Source organism: Coffea eugenioides, chromosome 8 (assembly GCF_003713205.1).
Source record: "Coffea eugenioides isolate CCC68of chromosome 8, Ceug_1.0, whole genome shotgun sequence".
Lineage (NCBI taxonomy): Eukaryota > Viridiplantae > Streptophyta > Magnoliopsida > Gentianales > Rubiaceae > Coffea > Coffea eugenioides.
The window spans coordinates 23,253,938-23,264,071 of NC_040042.1; the positions used below are offsets into that span (position 1 = coordinate 23,253,938).

Consider the following 10,134-nt stretch of genomic DNA (forward strand, 5'->3'; position numbering starts at 1 on the left):
TCTCCTTCATCTAAGTGCAAGTCCTTCAAAGAATGATCTTTGGCTCTATCTTTTTTCTTCTCAGCTGCAGGCGTAGACATTTTCTGTTTCTTACACTCATTGCCCCTACTTTTTGCTCCACCATCAGGTTGTATCTTTCCAATTCGACAACCTAACTCTTGCTTAGGTGTAACAATGCAACTCTGAAATATAACATCTTCTTCATCATGGCTGAAATCATAATCGCTATCATGGAAGCTTTCAGCTTTAGATGAATCCGAATGGACAGCATCATCATCACCATCATTTCCTCCATGTTCAGCAGGCTTTGTTTTTTCATTTTTTGACTTCACATGCTCCATCATTTGCTCAACTTTGACTGGTATTTTTTCGAAATCAGCTAGATCAATATCGTCAAAGGTGAGCCCCACATATAAATTATCATCTTTTAGTTGAATCTCCTCAACAGTTGCTGCACCTAAATCAGTGTTGCTATTAACATCTCGTATATGGAATTCATAGATACCATACACATCAACTTCTCCATATTTTTTAACAATGCAAGCCACGTCTATTGCATCATCCTCACTATCTATTTGCCGAAACTTCAGGACATTTTTTTCACAGGAAATTCCATACATCATCTTTGAATCCTCCCGACAGCCCACAGAAGTGCAAAAGTGACTCAGAATTGACTTACTAACTCTTTCTAGAATAACTCCAAATGTTTCCACGTTACCCCCTATGTATGCTTGTTTTGGCTCTTTAACATAGACACCACCATAATGTACTTTGAAAGTAAAATAGTCCACATCTTGACCTGCTTTTTTATTTAAAAAAACAGAAATCTTTTATTATTTCTCAGATGCAGAACCTTGGCCCCAGTTATGTTTGACTTTTCATCAACATGAAAGCAATGCATAGTATACTTTAAAGGCACAGGGACCACATCACAGTTCACAAACAAACAAATTTACTTTAATCGAGACCAAATTTCACCACCTAAATCAAAAGCATACATATTCAATTCAAAATTACCAACATTTCAACATCACAAATCTCAGGAAAACAAAGTAAAATTTTGAAAGTACCATACCCAAACTAAATGCTTTATCTTACCCATGTGGAATCTATAAGCACTTTAACAAAAAATTTTAACATCCCCTAACCTGTTCATGCCTCGCCACTGAAGTACAATACTGCAAAATTAAACCCCCCTCCCTCAAGTCCTTCCATTATACATTATATCACAATTCCAACATACTAGTGTGTAATGGCACTCAACTCAAGCACCTTATGCATACGGTTGATGAAGGTTAGGTTTGAAGTAAGCCGAGTTACCTGATCTTGTTGATGACTCCACTTGATCGTTGTAATCCTTGACAGAATCGCCATCGTCCATTGCCTGAGCTCGTGGCGTAGACATTTCGATTTGGCCTCCATCGTCTGTTCACCCAAGCCCGATGACTCCACTTGATCGTTGCCATCCTTTACAGAATCTTATCGTCCATTGCCTAAGCTCGTGGCGTAGACATTTTGATTCTAGCCTCCACCGTCTGTTCACCGCTCACCCTAGCTGTTCTCCCAATTTTCCCCATTTGAGTTCTATTTCCAAGGATAATCGCATGGGCGGGATAATGATATCTAATCTGTTTCAGTGGATAATTGCAGGAGATTATGCCAGTGTGACAATTATACCCCTTTGGTCCACGCGAATTGAGTAAAATGTAGTAAAAAGTCCTACATTGAAAGTAAAAAACTAGTTCAGGGACTAAATTGGTTAAAATATTTAATGAAGGACGAAATTGATTTAAGTGAAAATGTTTAGGGACCAAATTGGCGAAATTCCCTTCTTTTCTCTCTTATTTTTGGTCTAATATTTCAGCTGCCTTGAAGATATTTTTGGGCTGATATTAATCAATTAATAGCAAGGAGATTAAGGTAATAAAGTAGTGTTCAAGTGGTGCACTCACTCGGTAACAAACGGTACCCGTCGGTTCAACCTTTTTTTCTTAAATCGCGTATACTAGGGTTTTAACTTATAATTCACTAACTTATTATTATCACCTCTAGTCACACACTTAATATCATCGAAACTCACCCTTAATCACCGAATTTAGTGCACACATCTCATCAAGTGATCACACGGTCAAAATATGCAAAAAGCCTTGATTTACCCGAACCAAGAACCTACAAGGAAAACCCTTGATTCTATGGTTGATTGCAATTATTGAGGGTGTGAATGAGTAGTAAAGCTATTAGAAAGGAATAAATGCCAAATAAAAGGAATTTTAAGAAAAATGTGAGGAATTTTACAATTCCATTGGTTGTAAGGGTTTCGATTAAAATATAAGAGATTTAAGAAAACCGGTTAGTCACAAGTAAACTAGGATTTTTTTTCTTTTGATTAGAATTTATGGTTTCTAACCTTTAAAACAAAACAAGGTTTTAAAACAAAATAAGGTTTTAAATCAAACCCAAAAAAAAAAAAAAAAACTCCAGTATCTTCTTTACAAACAACCTCCAAACATTTGGTGTATCACATCATTGGTGCCAATCACATGAATATCTTGAGGCTATTATTCTTGATCATTTTGGCGCAATTTTTTCTACTTCTTAGCCTTCTACTAAGGTAATTGATGTTGTTCTTAAAAGGGTGGGAGGAAGGTGACTAAGCAAATGATTGTCTACTGTGAACGTACTATCCTATTGAGGTGACAAAGGCCCTAGCACAGATGCACCCACTCAGGTCTCCAAGTCCTGATGGTATGTCCCCAATTTTTTATTAGAAAATTTGGCATATTATAGGACAAGATATAATTCATTGGGCTCTTTCTTTTCTTAATAATGGATTTTTTTATGATCGCATTAATTTGACATATATAGTTCTCATTCCCAAATGCCATGACCCATCCAATATCACTCAATTGTCCAATTAGTCTTTGCAATGTCATCTGTAGATTAGCTTCTAAGGTCATTGCTAATAGGTTTAGTCGAGTTCTTGTCAATTAACTTTCTTATCAAGACGTCTTATTACTGACAATATTCTCACTGCCTGTGAAATTAGTCATTCCTTAAAGTTAAAAGTTGCAGGCAAGAAAGGATCCATGTCTATCAAACTAGACACGATCAAAGCTTTTGATAGGGTTGAGTGGTGTTTTCTTAAGAAAATGACGCTAGCTCTAGGTTTTCATTCAGATGTTGTTAATCTTATTTTGTGTTGTATTTCCACAGTTTCATACTCTTTTCTACTTAACGGTCATCAGTTTGGTCATCCAAAGCCTTAATGTGGCATTTGACAAGGGATCCTATCTCTCCTGGTGTTCATTGTGGTAACATCTCTAGTGTTCAAGTAGGAGTTGATGGACCAAAGATTTCTCACTTGCTATTTGCAGATGACACCTTGTTGTTTGGCAAAGCAACACTTTGAGAGGCTTAGCATATTGAGTCTATTTTGCAACTCTACAAATCTGCTTCGGGACAGAAAATAAATTTCGACAAATCTACTATAGCTTTTAGCAGCAATACTAGTCCAGAGGTGCGGCATAGAATAATCAGTTATCTTGGTATTAAAGAGGTTGCAGCATATGACAAATATCTTAGCATTCCAATAGTTATTGGGTGTTCTCATCAATAAAAGATAGAATACGGAAAAAATACATGGTTGGAATGAGCAGTGATTATCAAAGGTAGGGAACGAAGAAATGATCTATGCTGTGGTCTAGGCTATCCCTACATTTTCTATGTCTATTGTATGTCTTGTTTCAAATACCCTGATTCATTGCTCAATGACATTCAGTCAACGATAAGTAATTTTTGGTGAGGTGATGGAATAAAAGGGAAACCTATTCATTGGGTTAGTTGGGATAAGCTCTGCACAAATAAGAAAGATGGAGGAATGGGTTTCAGGCAGCTGAAGTCATTTAATCTTGCGTTGCTAGCAAAGCAGGCTTGGTGCATTGGAACACAATCCTCCACACTTTTACACCAAATTTATAAAGCTAAATACTTCTCTAACTCTGATTTTTTCCAAGCAACAGAAAGTTCTCACCCCTCTTGGACTTGGAGTGGGATCTATGAAGTTCACAAATATATAGTAGCAGGTAGCAAATGGCGAGCCAAGAATGGAATCAGTCTCAAAATTTGGCAGGATAGGTGGCTACCTCACCCTTTAACTTTTAAAGTGATAGCTCACTCTTAATCATTGCCTAATGATTCTACTGTGGATTACCTAATAGACAGTATTCATCAAGAAAAATCATGTAATTGGTAGCTGTAATATGGTGGAATCTTTGGAACAATCGCGATGGAGCTACCTTTGAAGGTTTGTATAGAGACCTCTTAGTTTGGTTTCTTTTTCTATAAACTATTTGCACCAATATTGTGAAGCTATTTCAAGTCCAACAAATGGCTCAATTACTTCTTTTCAACAACAAGCCGCACAAACTCATTGGGACAAACCTCAAATGGACTTTGTCAAAGCAAATTTTGATGGGGCCATTTTTCCTACAGAAGGTTTCTCTAGTATTGGGGTAGTGGTGCGTGATGATGCAGGCTATTTCATAGTTGGATTGTCTAAGAAGTTCCCTGGTATTTTTAGCTCCAGACGTGATCGAAAATTATGAAGCAAATTTTGCAGCTAACTGATTAAGTTAGGCTTGCGTTACGTTGTTCTCAAAGGTGACACTCAAAAGATTATTAAAATGATTTAGCAATGTGATTCTACTGGTTCAGCATATGGAGTATTGATTGATGATGTCTTGCAACTTATGCAAAATTTCACCAAGTGGGAAGCTATATGGATACCACGATCTTTGAATGGTGCAACTCATAACTTTGTTAGAAATGCTTGTACTGTTATGGATGACTATTTGTGGAAACATTCACCTCGATCTTTTATATTGTCCATAGTTCAGGCGAATCTTCTTTCATTTTAATAAAACTCCAGGCTTTTGTGTCAAAAAGAAATTAACTTTTGTTTTAGCAGGCATATTTATATGGTTTCAAGTGTTAAAGATCATCTCTCTATGCTTTCTAAGAGCATTTTTGAGTAATCAAACTTTGGGGATATTTCCAGAAACCTTTTTTGAGGTTTCTAACAATATTACTGCTTTCCTTGAACTATTAAAAATATCACTTGCCTCCCCTAGTAGTTAGATGGGACCCAATGATTGATATATTAGTGGCTAATTGACTGTTCAATCCTTATTCTTTGTGGTTAACCATCCTTCAACAGGAGCCATACTAATCTTTTCTATATCATTCCAATTTTATTAGGGGACTATTGTAAACAGACTTTGGCAAAAAAGTATTGGCCTTTCCCCTACTTTTACAATTGGAAAAATAAAAAGAAAATAGATGTCCTTATTAACAAACAAAGGTCATCAACATTTAGTGCCAATTTAAATGTTGATTATTAGCTGTATGCTTCGACAAAACATAAATTTGATCCTTATTTAAAGTCTAAAAACAAAAAGAAAGTAAAATTGTCATCATAAAATTTGGCACCAACTTTAGGCATTTAAAGGCATATTTTCTAATTGTGATTTATTTAAAACAAATATGAACTTTATATACACACACACATAGCCTAATGTTTTTATGAGCTTTCATTTAGAGCTTTTGAAAGTTTTATTTTTTTTATGCGCAAAAAATAAATCTAGTGCTACTACAAAGGTGGAAAAGTTTTAAGACTGTTTTTCCTCTCTAAATAGGTAATTTTGTGCATAATATTAGAGGTAAAAATTGAAAGTTTTGTTTTTTCTTTTCTTTTGTCAGTAAATATGCACTTAGAAACCTTGAAATAAATACTTTTGCATCTTGATAAAGCAACACACAGATTCTTATTGAATATGCTAATATTTGGCACTAATATTTTTGAGAGAATGTTATTTGCATCTTGTCTCTATTTCCCAACTTTTTATTTCTATACAAAATTGTTATAATTTGACAAGTATGACTATAGAGGGGCACTTGTGGCATGAAAACCTTTTTCTCTCTTGAAACTAGTTTTTTAATCTTATATTTTATGACATGGGTTGAAATGTTACACAGAAGCTAGAATTAAGGGTGGCAAATGAATTTTTTTTCAAGTTCAGGGGAGGCTAGTGATATTGTCAGAAACCTTAGAGAAGGTTTCTAAAATTACCCCTTAAACTCGAGACACACTTATCTGTACACCCGAAAGGACTCTGTACCTAATATGATATGACTATTTCAACCCTTCCCAAATTTCTACAAGCCTAAGGATTAAATAATAAGTTCAAAAACACAAATTGAATTTGGCTGCTCGCCTAGACCGGCATCGTTTGCATATTTGTACAAGTATTAAAAGTCCAAGAAGTTGGATTTTTCAGCACTTATTCAAAATACAAAGGTATTAAACAATAGTTCAAAAAGACAAATTCAATTGTAACATGCACACCAAATTCATGTATAAATGAACCTCCAAGCTCAGATGGCAAAACTCAAGAGGCCGAGGGTCATATAACATGGAAAATGGAATGGGAGCTCAAAAAGCTCACAGAGGCCACTGCTTGATATTACCATACCCACTTCAAGGCCATGTAAACCCTCTCCTACAATTCTCTAAGCGTTTACAGTTTAAGGGAGTTAGAATCACAATTGCAGCTACAATTTCCTTCTTCAATCGCATAAAAGATGCTACGAGTTTATTTCCGTTAGGAATGATCTCGGATGGATTTGATGAAGGAGGAGCGAATCAGGCTGAGAGTATTGAAGCCTACTTAAAAAAGTTCCAACAGGTTGGTTCAGAAACTTTAGGAGAGCTGCTTGAAAAGCTTCGGGATTCAGGTTCTCCAGTTGATTGCGTTGTCTATGATGCAGTTCTTCCGTGGGCTCTTGATGTTGCCAAGAAGAATGGAGTCTTTGGAGCTGCTTTCTTCACCCAATCGTGCGCTGTAGACAACATTTACTACCATGTTTATAAAGGGATTGTAAAGGTTCCTGTTGAAGAGACTAGAATCGCAATTCCTGGATTACCTGATCTCGAGCCTGCTGATTTGCCCTCCTTTGTTACCAAGCCTGAAACTTACCCAGCAATTGTTGAAATGATTAGAAATCAGTTCATCGATATTGATACAGCAGACTGGGTACTTTTCAACACGTTTTACAAGTTGGAAGAAGAGGTTTGCAAAAATATTTCCTAGCCCATTTCTTTAACTGTTTCACTATTTTCTATATCCTGAGTGTTCCTGACCATCTTATACTTTAGGTACGCAAGAAAATCAAGATTTATGCAGCTTATGCAGAAGGATAATGTAGTCTGTTAACTAATTAACTTCACTGATTCATGTTCTATATAGGTCATTGACTGGATGAAGGGACTGTGGCCGGTGAGGCCAATTGGACCAACAGTACCTTCCATGTACTTAGACAAGAGGGTCCAAGACGACAAGGATTATGGTCTCAACGTCTTCAAGCCAATGGCTGAAGCTTGCACAAAATGGTTGGAGGGAAAAGCAAGCAAATCTGTAGTTTATGTCTCGTTTGGAAGTCTAGCCTCACTTGATGCCGAGGGAATGGCAGAGTTGGCATGGGGATTAAAAATGACAGGGAAATATTTCTTGTGGGTAGTAAGAGCTTCATAGGAATCAAAACTGCCAAAAGATTTCATTAACGAAACATCAGAGAAAGGATTGATAGTTTCAAGGTGCCCGCAGCTGGAAGTTTTAGCAGACAAATCTATTGGTTGTTTTGTCACGCACTGTGGATGGAACTCAACTTTGGAGGCACTAAGTTTGGGTGTTCCAATGGTTGGAATGCCACAATGGACAGACCAACCCACCAATGCTAAGTATGCGACGGATGTTTGGAAAATGGGAGTCAAAGCTGAACCAGATGAGAAGGGGATAGTGACAAAAGAAGAGATAGAGAACTGCATTAGACAAGTCATGGAGGGAGAGAGAGGAGAGGAGATTACTAGAAATGCCAAGAAATGGGTGGAATTGACAAGGGATGCAGTTGATGAGGGTGGGACCTCTGACAAAAACATTGACGAATTTGTGTCCAAATTGGTTTCCCCTTAAATTATTTTGGCGTAACTTGTGACATGGTACTAGACCCTTTGCTTTATGTGTTTCTTCTTTTTGTTTTTGTCAATTTGTTTTATGTGTTTCCGAATGATCCAAGTTGGATGCTTCTTTTGTGACCTAGATTTTGTAAAATTCATATCCTTACTTATGGGGTGATAAAGAGGAACCAACCCAATAACAGTGGGTTTTATTGTGGCATGAAATTAAGGGAAGGATTGAGTTTTTCTCAACTTTAATGATTATTGTTAACTATGAAATACAATTCCCAAACATAACAGATAATTATTGTTGTCTTGGAATTGGTATTCAAGTGTATTGTTGTTATACTAGCGTATATATTTATTGAGCCAATGCTTATATTATGGGTAGTATTGTTGTGAGAGCACATTATATGGGTGCCAGAGCAACTTTGCCCACCAAGATAAAAATGTTCCTTCTAGTCAAAGCTTTCTTTACTAACAATTTATTGTGGGGTCTACATCTCCTATCTTGTCTCCAAGGAAATTATATTGACGAGTTTCTAACCTATATCCTAGATTTTAACCAAATTCACTCATTTACTACAAGTATACAATTCGTGCCTTGTTGTATTAGGGACTTATGATCAATGTCAAGAGCATCACTTCCAACTACAAAGGCTTTTAGCTCATTGTATTATCTAAACTAATCAAGAATTTTAACAAAATAAAATAACCACAATGCTAAAACAATGCAAAAAAAAAAAAATTAACAACTTGAAGAAATTAAACTAAAAACAAATGTCTTAGGGTATAGAATCCATTAAATGTACCTAACTATGGATGAAATATCAATTATCACTAATGCACTTGTCTTGCTAATGATGCATTTTACTTGAACCATCGGAACTCACTCTCGCCAATGAACAGAATCTAACCACTACTATAGTTTCCTTCCTTTCATGGTGATATCACAAGTAAAGATTTAATCTAAATCAAGAAATGCCAAAAACATCCATTTAAGTGTACTACTACTTTTATATGCCTACTCCTTAAGTTCCACCTATTCCATTTTCGTCATTGTCAACTATTTTCATAAATTAATAACTATCATGGCTTGCAAATGGTGATCAAGCATTCACAAGTGTTGAAACAAAAATAGATGAACTAGCAAGTACAAGATATAGCAATAATCAATTTTATTCAACCATAATCAATGTATAAATAGTTGCATCTATCCCTAAAACAAGAAGATTTAGGTAGATATAGAAGAATTAAGAATAAATCTCAAATCTTCAATGTAACTAAGTATTAATGAAACAATAAAGAAAGTAAAGAGGTACCAAGACTTGTGCCTTTAAAGAGTAAATATTACAATAAAATATTCAACAATATTTTCTCTCACGCTCTAGGGTTACCTCTTGCTCTTTAGGCTTTCGTGCATGGAGGCCCCTCAGCCCTAGCCTCCTTCACCAGCAAAGAAGTCGTTCTCGTTGCTGTTTTCGAATTCTGTCCCTTCTTCGATTGAGATCAAGACTCCAACAACTCATAAGGGTGAACCTGCAATTTTCTTTACAAGGGTTGATATTGCAAAGCTATCAATTCCATATAAGTTCTCGGTTGTGGGTAAATTCTCTCATGGTAGGCCAAAAGTGGAGGAGATCCACAAGTTCTTTGCAACGCTAGACTTGAAAAATTTTGTCACAGTTGGGCACTTGGATGCATGCCATGTGCTCATGAGGTTTGTCAATGAAGTAGATTTTCTTCGGATTTGGACAAGGGGGCTATGGCAGATTGGGTGGTATCCTATGAGGGTCTTTTGTTGGACACCAGAATTTCATGTGCAGTGCGAATCATCCCTTGCTCCCATTTGGGTTTCGCTGCCTTCTTTACCCATTCGCATTTTTGATAAACATAGTCTGTTGTCAATTGTTAGTGTGATTGGACGGCCGTTATATTTTGATGGAGCTACCACTTCGTTAACTAGACTAAGTGTTGCTCGTGTGTGTGTGGAAATTGACGTCTTACGTACTATGCCCTAACGGGTTTGGGTGGGCTTGGCAGGTGAAGCTACTGGTTTTTGGCAGCAGTTTGTGATTGAAAATTTACCAAAGTATTGTTCTCATTGCTGGCGTCTGGGCCAC

At 36.5% G+C, this 10,134-nt stretch overlaps 1 protein-coding gene and 1 non-coding gene across 2 annotated transcripts; one reads left to right on the forward strand and one right to left on the reverse strand.

Annotated features, from left to right (window-relative positions):
* Positions 1-5,168: 5,168 nt before the first annotated feature.
* Positions 5,169-5,275, reverse strand: LOC113781843. The gene has a single exon (XR_003469744.1). It is a non-coding gene; the product is annotated as a U6 spliceosomal RNA (small nuclear RNA).
* Positions 5,276-6,446: 1,171 nt separating this feature from the next.
* On the forward strand, positions 6,447-8,015 carry LOC113781191 (UDP-glycosyltransferase 74G1-like). The gene is made up of 2 exons (XM_027327068.1): positions 6,447-7,127; positions 7,305-8,015. The coding sequence occupies exons 1-2, from the start codon at positions 6,471-6,473 to the stop codon at positions 7,587-7,589; spliced, it is 942 nt and encodes a 313-aa protein (XP_027182869.1). The 5' UTR covers positions 6,447-6,470; the 3' UTR covers positions 7,590-8,015.
* Positions 8,016-10,134: the final 2,119 nt, after the last annotated feature.

Excerpts from the sequence above, each read along its gene's own strand:
- LOC113781191 (XM_027327068.1), top strand. The coding sequence starts at position 6,471 with ATGGAAAATGGAATGGGAGCTCAAAAAGCTCACAGAGGCCACTGCTTG. Across the intron at positions 7,128-7,304 it reads TTTACAAGTTGGAAGAAGAG|GTCATTGACTGGATGAAGGG; the intron begins GTTTGCAAAAAT and ends TGTTCTATATAG.